Source organism: Limulus polyphemus, unplaced genomic scaffold (assembly GCF_000517525.1).
Source record: "Limulus polyphemus unplaced genomic scaffold, Limulus_polyphemus-2.1.2 Scaffold1225, whole genome shotgun sequence".
Taxonomy (NCBI): domain Eukaryota; kingdom Metazoa; phylum Arthropoda; class Merostomata; order Xiphosura; family Limulidae; genus Limulus; species Limulus polyphemus.
This window is the reverse complement of record NW_013666835.1, coordinates 207,796-222,542: the sequence shown is the minus strand read 5'-3', so window position 1 is coordinate 222,542 and position 14,747 is coordinate 207,796. Positions and strand designations below refer to the sequence as shown.

At 34.4% G+C, this 14,747-nt stretch overlaps 1 protein-coding gene across 2 annotated transcripts in view; it reads right to left on the bottom strand.

Moving 5' to 3' along the window:
• The window catches only part of LOC106462686 (neprilysin-2-like), a 56,267-nt gene that overhangs the window by 39,799 nt on the left and 1,721 nt on the right, over window positions 1-14,747 (bottom strand). Inside the window, exon 2 of one of the 2 annotated variants that reach the window (XM_013922633.2) lies at window positions 1,939-2,464. In XM_013922633.2, the coding sequence (XP_013778087.2) occupies window positions 1,939-2,419 (481 nt within the window). In that variant the 5' untranslated portion in view covers window positions 2,420-2,464. Of the gene's footprint in view, window positions 1-1,718; window positions 1,734-1,938; window positions 2,465-14,747 lie in introns of those variants that run through there. The other variant, XM_022390013.1, reaches the window with a different exon arrangement.

The window sequence follows — 14,747 nt, the reverse complement described above, 5'->3', positions numbered from 1 at the left end:
ACCTGCATCTTTATTCCAATATCACACTGTACTAGTTTTTACCGTTTTATTAACGGCATATTGTACCTGCATCTTTATTCCAATATCACACTGTACTAACATATACCATTTTATTAACGGCATATTGTACCTGCATCTTTATTCCAATATCACACTGTACTAACATATACCGTTTTATTAACGGCATATTGTACCTGCATCTGAAAGAAACCTAATTGTCTGTATCTTTATATATTTACCTATACACTTTCGGCTGTTGTGAGTGAATGAATCATCGAAGAAAACTGTATACCTTCTAATTTGAAAAGTACTGTTATGAACAAAGCTTTCAATTAGTAATAATAATAATAATGAGTTTTCAATTACATTTCTTTAAGATCGTCAGAGGATTCACGTTTGATGGTTTATTAGAGACGTAATCAGATTCTAATAAACTATTGTTTAAAAATCTTCTAAATCCACCGGAATAAATTACCGAGATTTCTCTTCTTCTAAACATGAAAATGGATTATTTATTTCCAAATAAACCCGATTCCAAGTATACCTATGACACTTTCTGTCTCATTCTGTCTACGTAACTTAAAACGACTCAAAACAATATCCTATAAACGTGCTCTGATCACCAACCTAAATAGCATCTAGGCAGTGGCTTTTTCACTAGAGCTCACATTTGATAGTTTATCCAATCACGGCTACTAATCACTATTTATTATGAATTTGTATAGATGACCTTTTCGGAATTCAGTTTAATTAAGACTATACACTTAGCAAACACGTTTAAATAGCTTCCGTCTTGAATAATTTAGAAACATCGTCAGTACGTAGCCTAGTTTCACAAAGCTGAGAACGCTTATATGTACTACACAGTTTATTTATTCTTCAACTTTACCTAATGATTTCGTATAGACATATCTTCCGGATTGTTGAGTAAAGTTAGCAGTTTCGTATTCCCAAAATGTTCTGATTTAATCAGTGTTTATGTCACTCGAACACTGCATCGAAACTCATATTTATCAGCTAAGTGTGTAACATTATTGCAAAGAACAACCAAGAAATATTTATTTTAACATTACTTCCAGTCGAAGCAAGCTATGCACTTAGAGCGTAACTAACATCAATATAGCTAATTAAATAGACGTTTCCTACTTATAAGGATTATAATGCATTGTTTCATCAGTTGGTTACGCTCGCTGTTAACAATATTTTGGACATAGTCCCAATAATATCTCACAAGGTTCAACCAACTTAGAAGAATTAAGCCAGACGTAAATACGTATATTAAGCTAACAATGCAAAACAATCTTTATGATAAAATCATAACAATAAATAATAAACGGAAAAAAGTAATGACATTCGATATATTAAATAATATAATTAATATTGTGTTACAAAACAATAAAATGTAATTTTTTCACAAAATAACAGAAGCACGTTACGGCACAACACAGCACATATGACTCATCCCATTTTATGCATTGTAATATCGGAGCTAAAACATTCAAAAACATTATAGTAAGTTAGAAAAATGTTTTATGAAGGATTTATTGTATTATTTTACAATGCACATAAATCATTAATATATTAAAGAAAGGAGTGGCAGGGCTTACCTTTAGTTTGAGATCCACTAATCGCTAGATATACATATACTGGTTTTATTGGATTATTTTGCAATACACATACATTATTAATATAATAAAGAAAGGAGTGACAGATCTTACCCTTAGTTTGAGGTCCACTAACTGCTAGATATACATATACTGGTTTATTGGATTATTTTGCAATACACATTAATTATTAATATAACAAAGAAAGGAGTGACAGAGCTTACCCTTAGTTTGAGGTCTACTAACCGCTAGATATACATATACTGGTTTATTGGATTATTTTGCAATACACATACATTATTAATATAACAAAGAAAGGAGTGACAGATCTTACCTTTAGTTTGAGGTCCACTAACCGCTAGATATACAAATACTGTACATAAAACTAAAAGCAGGACCACGGCTACGAGCAGGTACCTCTCCAGACGTGTCCGGCGACGAAGGATAGTAGGATTGCGTAAATGAACACTGATGTTGCCCACATCCACTCGGAGAACCTTTCCTGAATCGTCTGAATTTGCAGGGTTCTCCACCATATTCAGTTTCTGTTTCTCTGTGTTTAACCATTGCTTTCTCTTCACAAAGACCGTTGCTCCTTGATGATCGTGCCTCTGAATCATTGGGGACTGGTCCCCCGGATTGTCGGGTAAAATCAACCGTTTCGTTTGACCAATACTGCCGTTTCTTAAGATCTCTTCATCTGTCTGTGGCGGCGAGGAGAGGGTGGAGGAATCGTTGCATTGTTGTTTTGTAAGACTAGAAGTTTCTTTTGGTGAAGGCATTCTTTCTTCTAACAGTATCCTATCGTTTAACATTAGTACACGAGCTTCGCTAGAGCTTGAAGTTCATTCAGAGTCTTTCTGCAAACAAAATATGCAAATCACCAAATCTTAGTAGGCATGTGCAATAAATACCACGAGAGCATTTAGATATCTAACGAGATTTTAAAACGTGTAGTCGCCATACACAACTTAGCTGCAAAGAAAGAAGTTTTTCATGAAGAATATATATATATATATACTACAAAGTTTATTTATTTATTTGTCAACCACGCGTAACGATTTTGTACAGAGACTCTAAAAAAAGGACCTAAGTATGTTAATTTTGCTCTAACAAGTTTATGAATCAGTGCACTCCGATTTGCCTTAGTGTGCGCAACTAGGTGCAAAGATTCCCTTGACTTAACCGATACCGCTAATGTAGTTGTCCCAGCGTCATATTGAACACCACCCCTTTTACTTTTCTAATTTCGTCGATGTTATTAGAGGCCACAGAGCCGCAACAGAATGAATTGAGTTAATGGCCTAGAAGACTCACTTCTCTTTGCTCTTCGGACACGGTTCATCTTTACATGTGCGCCTTTATTTTACTGTGTAATCTTATTAGAGAAAATAGCTAACAGACTCGGTAAGTAAGGGATGTTTAGATTTTTTCTATTCAATGTTGTATCGAAAACAAAAATGGACGACTGAAACTTACCGCCTAGCTCGTTTTCTGGTCTTTTATCACCCACGTAGGTCTATACCTGTTTTACTCTTGTCCAGTTCTGATTTTTATTATGGTAATAATAATTGCTTTGTTCCGAATACAAAAACAAATGTAACTGTAATCTATCGGTGTAATAAGCGGAGAGCGTATCCGAACGTCATGTTACCTAGGAGACACACGTCCGTCTTTACCAGGATTGTAATATTCACATACACAGATTAAACAATATGTTAAAATCAATAAAATATTTTGTTTTCCACTCAGCATAAAATGTTTATTATGTACAGAGGTTCAGTGCATTATATTAAAACGAATTAGAAGCCTCATCAAGTTTTTATAGACCATACTTTTATTGCAAACGGCTCCGTTATAAGGCTGTCATTTTCAAAGCACATCCCAACCTTTCTGCAAGCTTTCCAAGTTTTAACACCTTATTGTATATAAATCCATCGGTGTTGTCTCCAACGGCCTGGACGATATGTCTTCGTATGATAATACCATAAATACTCGTTTTATTCTGCAGCTGCTTGGGATATGCAACGGTTGAACTGATTTGTCGTGGAAGTAACTTGTATACATGTGACTTGTGTAGCTTTTCCAGACGTAGGTCCTTCTAGACAATGCTACGTTCTGTTGACTGAGGCATGAGGCTCTCATTTGTCACTGACTTTTGTGATCATGGATTCTCACCTTTTATAGAACGCCGCGTTTTGCTTACTACTTGATCCATATCCCCTTTTGTTTCCAATACAAGAGAGAATTCCGTCTTGTGAATTATAAATACCCGACTTGAATTCAGCTTTATGATTTGAGTGTATGAATATTTTACATAGGAAAGGGTTGTTACATATCTTTTCATATGCTGTTACATATCCTTCCCAAGAACGATCAATTTTCAGTGACATCAAACTATCTACAAAACATCAAGGAATTTCAAAATGTAGTTTTGCATATTCAAAAATTTTTTTAATGCAATGTACTCAACACTCTATATAACATAAACAGTTCACTTAAAAATTCTGTTTCTAGCGAGAGACAACCACAAAACTGGCATTTAGAATTTTCTAAACTATCCTTACTCCTGCTTTTTGCTTAAATTTAGATGAAGTAATAAAAGAATAAATACGTTGCGAGTAAAGGGATCAGCAGTATGGTACTGCACTTTACACTTTATGAAAAAATAGATTTTTTAAAAGTAATTGAGCATAAGAACAAGACACACACACACAAATAAAACATAAAACACAATATATCGAGATTTTTTTAATATCCTGTCAATATCACATATATTGACTAATGACGGTGTGGACAAACGAGTCATTACTGCAAAGGCGAGTTTCTTTGTTTTTCTCGAGAAAAATGTTAGGAATGAATGGTAATTAAAGCACCAGTGATCATTTCTGTTACTCCACCGTTAATCTAAAATATACATTGTCTAATGCTTATTTGTGTAATCAGTGTTATTTTTCAATAATAAAAAAAGTTATGTTTAATATAATTTTTTCTATTCTCCAATAATATCTACAAAATGATTGTTTCATAAAAGAACGGCTCAGTACGTTTCATTTGTTTGCTATTTTTTATAAATCTTATTAACAAAGGTGTGTGTTGTTGTTGTTTTATAATAAAGCCATCTCGGGCTATCTGCTATGTCCACAGAGGGGAACTGGACCTCTGAGTTAGGCGTTGTAAATCCGTAGACTTACCGCTGCCCCACCGGAAGACTTTTACAAAAAGAGGAATTTAACTACAAAAATTTAAGTTGATTTAAATAAACCATAGAAATTAACTTTTTCGTATTTTATGAAATAAAAACGTTGAGTAATGTCATACATAATGTATGCCTGCTTTGGCAGCAGAAATATTTAGTCATCTTGTACAAGTTTTTTTATTTACAGTAATGCGAATTTCGAGATGTGTACAACTACCATTCCAGTAACGACAAACGTATTCCTGTGTAATCGTTTTCTAACTTCTCTTTGGTACTAGATAACCTCATGTATCATCTGTCACTTTCAGTAATACGAATTTCGAGATGTGTACAACTACCATTCCAGTAACGACAAAAGTATTCCTGTGTAATCGTTTTCTAACTTCTCTTTGGTACTAGATAACCTCATGTATCATCTGTCAATTTCACATGTTCCACCCTTTAGAGTCAATGGTTTGTGCAACTTTTTCTCACTGATCGTTGAAATTCGCACAGAGAAACTTCTAGCTAATCAATACCAAGTTCAAGTGACGAGAAACTTGACGTGGGCGAATAATTGCGTCTGTGAAGAGCAAACAAAAGAATTTTTGTCAAAGTCTTATGTTTCAGCAACATCAGAGATTTTCAACATATTTTATGTTTTACAAACAGTTGTCTGTGTTTTAAGGTATCAGAATTGTGTAGTTTTCTTTAAAGCACAGTTTTACAACGTAAAATATCAGTAAATAACGGTAAAATGGTTAGCAGTATGCTGGTTCGTAAAAACGATTTCTCTTTATAATTTCTCACGTTCATTGATGCCAAGATTTTATCGGATTTCAAGGAAATTAACCCAAATTGTTCATAATTTCAAAACACAACTCTTTTTATCAAACATTGAAATTTTCAAAAAGATGTAAACTGTAGTTTTCTCTTAGAATTTTTCCAATTTTTTGACAGTCGATTCAAAAACTGAAAGAAACGAATGCCAAATATTTTTACTTCAAAATATCCTAATTTTTAAGTCATAATGTTTGTTTGTTTGTAAGTAAACACAAAGCTACGCAATGGGCTATCTGTGCTCTGCCCACCACGGGTATCGAAACCTGAATTCTAGCGTTGTAAGTCCGCAGACACACCGCTGTGCCACTGGGAGGATTTAACTGATAAAGCGCAGATAACACCACGAATACGAACCTCAAAAGGATATTACCCCGAAAATCAATCTAAGTTTCTTATATTTCTAGGATAAAGAAAACATTAATAAAAAAAATGCCGAAATTTTCTCTCGAACTTAGTTCATCTTAATACAAGAGAGAAACATCAATAGTCGTGGCTATATTTAGATTTTAAATCGGTCAAGAGGTGGAGCTATGAGCTAAAAGTTTGTACTTGAAAAACAAGATGGAATCCGCAATAACCGCGGCTCTTGAAATTCTTTTAGGCAGGATTAGAGTAAATTAATATATGGGACCTTTTTTTCCTTTTCATTAGCTCTATATTTGTGTGCCAGCAATACCAAGCGTGGGGCGCGCGTATACCGGATTCGATTTTATTACTCTTCAGGATCTCTAACAGCCTACCCTCAAGTTGAAATTCTTTTAGGCAGGATTAGAATAAATTAATCTATGAGACCTCGAGCGTGATCAAATACACCAATCGAAAGGGTTTGACCTCTTGAATCAAAAACTGTAATTAGATCTCAAATCGGTTATGAGATGACGGAGCTATGAGCTATGATTGCACTTAAGTAAAAAAAAAAAAAGGTGGGGCATAAACATTTATGGTCACGTGGGACTGCTGGAATTCCGGTTTTATCGACCACCTTTTACGTGAAAATTACAGTTGATTTCGAGTTAACTTATTTATTACCGTGTTGTTAATAGTACTTGGAGAAATGCCCAGCTTCGTCGCAATTGCTTTTTGGGTTGGATACTTCTCTTCTGTAACCACACCTTTCGCATTGCGGATGTTAAAATTGTGCAAAACTACACATTGAGCTAGGATGGTGTCATCGTGCAAAGCTACACAATGAACTACGGACGTTGTCACCATCCAAAACTACACAATGAACTACGGATGTTGTCACCTTCCAAAACTACACAATGAGCTACGGATGTTGTCATCCTGCAAAGCTACACAATGAGCTACGAATGTTGTTACCTTGCAAAGTTACACAATGAGCTACGAATGTTGTTACCTTGCAAAGTTACACAATGAGCTACGGATGCTGTTATCGTGCAACGCTACACAATGAGCTACGAATGTTGTCATCGTGCAAAACTACACAATGAGCTACGGATGTTGTTATCCTCCATAGCTACACAATGAGCTACGAATGTTGTTATCTACATAATGAGCTATATGCACACTGTTCACATCGGGGAATTAAACTCCTGTTTTTAGCGTTGTAAGTCCGTAAATTTACCGCTGACAAATAGGGGGACACTTTGAGGATTGGCTTGAACTGTGGTTTCGAAGCCAGTTACTGACAAAAACGTGAGACGTGCCTGGCATAGGTAGAAACTGCCTGTTAGTAAAATTTTAAATTGCCTATTGTTGTTGTTCTCTTGTTTTTTAAGACCGTCGTTTCACTTTAACAAAATAACTAGTTTTAAGTCAAGGCCACTTCTGCAATCCTTTACTTTGTACAATGTTTTTCATCACACGAGACGTGACGAAAGCAGGCAATAAAGTAATATAATAGTATTAATATATAATACAAAGCATATACAAACTCAGTTCGAACAAAAAGGTCTGCTGATGAGATTCTAAATGCCTAAAATTAGTCTGTATTGATTTTGTACGGTCTAGAACAGTCGGTATTTTTAACTTTTCACATTTTAGAAATCTTGAATGTTCTCACAAGATTACATCTATATATAGAGAGTAAAATTAAATACAAAATAGCCCAAGGCACGAATATATATCAACGTGACGCCACAGCAACTGACTTGCACTTCTGTCAGAAAGTAAGACCACAATGCACTTACATAAGTTTGTTTGTTTGAAATTCAGTACAAAACTACACAATGGGCTATCTGTGCTCTGCCCACCACGGGTATCGAAACCCGGTTTCTAATGTTGTAAGTCCGCAGACATATCGCTGTGCCACTGGGGGGAGGGGCACTTGTATAAGTATGGAAAAATATAGATAAAAATCGCCAACAACTCATATTTGTTGTAACAGTGGTTTTAGTGAGGACTGCTGATCGGTCTCAAGAAAAATATCTTCAACTGAGTAAAGTCAAACGTTGTCCATGTTATTTATTGATTTTAAAACACATGTGTCGAAATACAACATAAGAAAATGCGTTATACAATGAAACGAATTTTTCACCCAATTAATTTCGTTTACGCGTCCCAATTCCTTTGACATCAAACCTTTCCTGTTGTTTGACTTCGATGATTTTTCATTTCTAATTGATACCATTTAGCGGTAGGTGACTATGAATAAATTAGATTTGGATAGCAACCTAACAAATGTTAAAATATATATTCCTACTCTACAGATTATTTTCTAGATGTTCGTGTTGTTCTTGGCTAGAGGAAGTTTTCGCATCATGTGATAGGCGTGGCTTAATGACTTGAACCTTCTCGAAAGTAACTTTAGGACACGAGTTCAACAGCATTAAAAAGCAAAGAGGGATAGTTTTGAGTACTGAGGTTGTCAGTCAGTTTGTCTGTTACTGTCAATCAGTTAGTCAATCCGTTTTGTGAATATTTAGTGTGTGTTTTAACGAAATACTAGAGATGCAAAAAGTGCTGTACGTGCAAAAAGATAAAGAGCAAGTAAGTGAAATATTTGTTTTAGCGTCTACTGTGAAATTAGGCTTCTCATTGAGCATTAGTAAAGCTAACTTGTAAAACTTGAAGTTCAAGAAATATTACGATTTCGTTGCAATTAAGTGGAATATACTTTTCAGTCTTCCTCTTAGAGAATAACATAGAAGAACCAGCCCAACAATAGAAACCATTACAACAGTGTGTTAAACTAACAACGAAAGTTAACAGAAGAATTCTTTAAAAGCAAGCATTTACCTCGGGTCTCAGAAACGAAATGGTGACTATGTAATGTAATTATGTTGTCCATATATGGTCCGTTTACTGGCTTTGTTATAACACAAAAACTTCTTGTACATTAAGGTGTATATTTTAAGGTTGGGTGAATGTACTATAATTGTGACTATAGGAAAGTGTCCACTTTCTTTTATACGTTAGAATAGTTGTTTACGTGTACTTTAGAAATCACGTTCTGATATCTTAGCTCTTTTAAACTGTTATTTCTGTTAAAATGCCCCCTCCCAGAGGCACAGCGGCATGTCTGCGGACTTACAACACTAGAATCCGGGTTTCGATACCCGTGGTGGGCAGAGGACAAATAGCCCATTGTGTAACTTTGTGCATAACTACAAACAAACAAACTGTTAAAATGAGCAGCGGTAATGATAAATAAAATTTTCTTCTTAAAATAACTGGTCGAATTAACTGGTCAGTGAACATAAGTTTTACACTTGATTTTCATGTGATATGCCCCCACCCCAACGTAAAGCTCAAATTTCTACAATGTCAGTATATATAATTGATATGTGCAGAGTGGAAAATACTGTTTATTATAATAACCTAGAAAACACACTTCGTTTTCTCAAAAAGAAATTAAATAGTAAAAGTAAAGTAAGATGGGAACATTCGCTACTTTGAGTCCATTTTTAAACATTGTATTTAGTTTTTACACCAATTCTGTAATGAAGCTGACAATCAATACCTAAGTTTGAGTGGCTCAAATGTGTTTTTCATTTTAAGTCTCATTTGAAAAATTATAATTATAATAATATTTTTTTCAAGAGCCATCGCTTTCTATGAGCTTCTATTCTTCTATCAGTTGAGTGATTTTGGTTAGCTTGCCAGACTGTCGATCCGAGGTTTGCGTCCTGTAATTGATGAAAATAAATCGTGCTCCACACTTTGGGTCCATGGGTGCGTTATTAGAATGACGGTGAAGACCCACTATTCAATTAGAGTAGTCCACGAAGCGGTGGTTGGTGGTATTAACTAGCTACCTTCCCTCCAGTATGTCCACGATGGGACAGCGGTAAGTTTACGGAGTTACATCGCTAAAATTTGGGTTTCGATTTCCCGCAATGGACACAAACAGATAGAACAAATCCTCTAGTTAGTAGTAGTCTAGTCTATCACTTCAAAATTAAGGATGGCTCGCGGAGATATCCCTCGAGTAGCTTTGCATGAAATTCAATAAACAATAACAAACAATTTTTGTTCACGGTGATAGAATCCCCCTATCGATATATAAAGAAACCGAATTTCTTCCTTACTGACTTCTCACAACCCTTGCATAAATTATAAGGCTTAGAATATCCTCGAAGGGTTTGATCAGGTTATTTTAGGAATCTTTTAGCATACCTTTCTAATTACAACTTTAAATCTGTTTGTTTGTCTTTGGTTTATATTTACAAAGAGCAAAGTGAACGTATTTCACACGGGTCGTCTGAAATTTTCGTCAAAAAAATACGCCGTGTTTGGGTGAGAGACGATCCAAATATTTTACTCACAGAAATAATAAATATTAATATTTTACGCTTACACACACACATAAATTATATTAAACTTCGTGAGATTCCGTATTGTAATAAGTACCTTACACAGAAAAGTTACAACTAAGAAAAGGACCAATTACGAAAAACCGATGAGATACGATTCAACCTCTTCTTGAACTATGAATAATGTATGATAGCTAAATACATTTCAACGTTATAAGAATATGCGATAAAGAATACACCCAGTTCAACGTAAAGGTCGGAAAGTGTGTTACAAAACTTTATATTTAATACAATAATTTGATTTTAACTATAAGTGCTTAAACATTTTACTGGTAAATGTGGCATTGGTCATTTAACGTTTATCACATGGTTTCGTAATGTCACTATTATTATATATCTAATATAATACCCCGTGTTTCTCAAACATTCCATTACAGAGTAGAGATTCGGCTTTAAAGGACTGTTTCCACACACTAACTAAAGTACCCTTGAAAGAACATTATATTACATAAATACGTCAGTAATCTTAAAATCAAAAAGCTAATAGGAGAGTCGATAAATCGTAAAACTCCGAGATCATTAGTTTAATGAGCATCGTAATAATAATAATAATAACTTATTAGTGGTATCTGTTATAAGCAGCCTAAAGATATTCAACAGAATTTAATGAGGTTCTGGAAAAAACGTCAAGGGAAGAATATCGTATTTTCCTTAAGAATTTTACACACATAATTGATTTCCCTTTAAAGTTACTTTAAAGGCTTTAGCTCTTTCATTCTGCTCATTATTATTAACAATTATTTTAAGATAATTTCATTGTTAAATAACCAAATCATTTCACTTACTGTTATATAGTTTTATTTTAGAACTAGCAGAATGTTCTCTAATGAATTAGGCTTTTATCAACTTCTATTAAGTATGACGTCAATATGTTTCAAATATGTGTTATATCCTTATCTAAAAATATTTTACAATTGTTTAATCACTTCGCATATAGATTATAGTTGAACTTGTAATTATGTTCAATATGCATATAAAATAGAATTATTGATTAGATTTCAGTGAAACGAAAAGTGAACATTTCTTGTTCACAAAAATTTTCAACCCTATTTTTATTTTTATTTTTTGCAATTTCATGCGATTGGCACAAATGTTGAATGCATACTGTGCGGAGCTCTGGCTTTGGAAGTTACCTTATTTCTGTACTAGTTACACTGTAAAGAGTCATTTTCTCGTTGGTATTTCTGTATATTCCAGTAAAAAGTTGTGAGATAGCGAATTCTACTTTTTTATTACGGTTTAGTTCATTTATGAATTTTTAGTTACATTAAAACACTAACTCATCTTCTAGCTGATCATGTTTATTTTGAATAAATATGTATTTATTATGAAATGGACACCAGCTTCCCTAACGGTGATGTACATATATTATTAATGTAGCAAAAGATTATGTAAATTTATGATCACATGAGATGTACTCTCGTTACCTAACGAAGTGAATAAATACCCTGTCATAAGCTTCATAACTGAGTCACGAGATATTGAATTATTGCTGTTTGTTACTCGATTTTGTTATTAATACAAAAAAGGATTTTGGTATATTGTGTTGTTGTTTATTGGAATTGGGTTTTTATCTTCTTATGGATCTTTTTTCTGATTCCATTATTTGAAATAATTAATATTGATATTTATGTTTTATTGTTCATTAACAGTAACATTAGTATCAAGTCCTGACCAGGCACATGTTTATTAACTACGTTTCTGGTAAGCGCTAAATTTTATTCCAAGTGTTGTTACAGTTTCAAAATTTCACACCCAATTAACGATACAACATTTAATATCATTAAATGTTTAGTTGAATAGAAAAATTAATATTTTTATCGTACTATTAAAAGTCATTTGTTTGTCTATTTTAGATCAAAGCCACGTTTGGCTATCGGCTGAGAAACCCTGGTTGTGGCAGCGTGTTATGTTAGACCGTTATAAAGTGGCGTTAAGAATTCTTTAGACATGTACACCAGCCGTGTAGAGGCTTAGAAATACTCGAAAACTCTGTCTCCCTAGTTTTTATTAATGAGATGAAAAGTCGAGTGGATGACAAAGGCATTCTGGGGAAGTCGACTATTCGAAATGATGATTGGTTATCTCAGTTTAGTCAGACGACATAGACATCTTCACCCAGCACAGATCTTTCTTCCCACGTATAGAAAGAAGGGCGATTGACTCTCGTCTTTGTACACATGCCTACTGGTTGAATTAAATTATTTATATTGTGTCATTATGCTACTAAATAAATATTTTATGTTTTATTGTGAAGCTGTGTTTAGTGCTTTCTCTTAATTTAATTGGAATTCAGTTTAACTCTGCAATGCATTTTTTTGCTGAATTTATAATTAAATTGGTTATTACGAAGGTAAGGAACATTTTAGAACCTTATCACGTCGTTGCAGTCCATGTCCCCTCATCTGGTCATGCTATATCTGACGACTGTACATCTTGACAATAACCCTGCAACATAGCTTCCATTGTAAAAAGGCTCATCTTAAGGCTGTCACACTCAAAGCACACTCATCCTCACTTCAGCTTTCTATAACCAATCTTGTGTACGAGAACTATGGTTTTCAAGCGCTTGTTTCAACAGTCTGATTGCACAGAAATTCATATAGGCTGCGTGGCAAATTTACGAGTATTTCTTTGTATGGAACAGCAAGAACACGCGCTTCATTCACCACCTGCTTGATGTGTGTGACGGTTGGAATGTCTTGGAAGCAACTTGTGTACTTGTGACCTGTGTCGCTTTACCAGACATAGATGTTTCTTGATTATGTTGTGTACTGTTGTCTATGGCACGTGAACGGCTTCTGCAACTGACCTTTGTATTCATGGATTCTCACCTCTCACAAAATACTGCATATTGGTTAAAACAGTTGGGAAAGGACGCGTAGCAAGTCTCTTTCTGGATGGTTTTGATGCTCCAAACTGATCCATTTTCCTTGTTTTCCAAAACGCATTATAAGTACAAGGGATATCCTCGTCTTGGAATTTCTAAATCCCCGATCTGAACATATCTTTATGATCTGAGTGTATCAATATTTTACATAGGAAGGGGCTGCTACATACCTTTCCCAAAAGCGACCAAGTTTCGGTTACACCATACTACCCAAGCAACAGCAACAACGTCAAAATGTCTGAATGCATGAATATTTTGCTTTGGAAATGGCTATTACGCAACGCCAACAGTGTCAAAATGTAGTTCTGATACATTCCGTTCTATCGCGACTTTATGTCTGCCGTGGTTGTTACGTGACTTGTTGATTTATATGTTTAAAATCGTTTTAATATAATGTACTCAACTCTGTATATATGTAATGTTTACACATAGTTCACTATCACTTATGAAAGTGATTATTCGAAACTAAATATCGCAAAGTGTTAACATACTTTCACTTTACACTACGTAGATAATAAACAATTCCCACAGTTTATATTTACATTTAATATAGCACTTTTCACCACCAAATTTATATTAAAGGCAGACATAAATTATATAGAGAAATATTTTAAATCTATTTTCAGAATACTTCTAGGTGAAGCTACGAAACCAATTACAAAAACAGAAATACAAAAGTGACATTGTCTAAAAGGTTAGATTGCGGCGGGTCGTAAGGTTCGAGATTCGAACCGCGACATGCCGTTGAACATGCTGCGCACTGTTAACTGTGGAGTCATCAGTCCGTCATTCGATTAAGAGTAGTTGCGTATTCGGCTAGTGCTGCTGACTAGCTGGTTGCCACGTTTTAGTCAGCAATCCTTAAACAGTGAGAACTATGTGTTGCATAAGATGCTGTTCGGATAGCAAATGCCAAACTATCAAATACCATTATCTAAAAATAATATTCATAATTCTTAAGTGGGACAGCGGTAAGTCTACGCTACAATTCAGAGTTCGATTCGATTCCCGACAGTGGACACAGCATGCAGCGCGATGTGGTTTTTCTCTAAAACAAACAAACATAATTCTTAAATAAGAGAAAAGGATAATTTTCAAATTGCTTTTATCATCAATATTATAGGGAATTAACCAATCAAAAAATATCCAACCAATTACGGTATCAAAATAAATAATAATGCGAAACAGGTGGGCTAAAACTTACTGGTAAAGACACGTGTACTTTTAAATGTATGAAACGAGGTGATCGAAAACCAGCAACAGGAGGAAGAGAGAAAAAGAGCGCACAAGAACAAAATTTTAAGAAATGAGCATAAATTGAAATAACTTAGTATTTTTCAATGAAAGTGTGAAACTGAACTCCATTTTAAGAATAAATTTGTGTTTAAAACACCTAATAAACTCAAGACACGACTTCAACTACACGGGTGAAAGTATGGTACAAAACTAGACTTTAT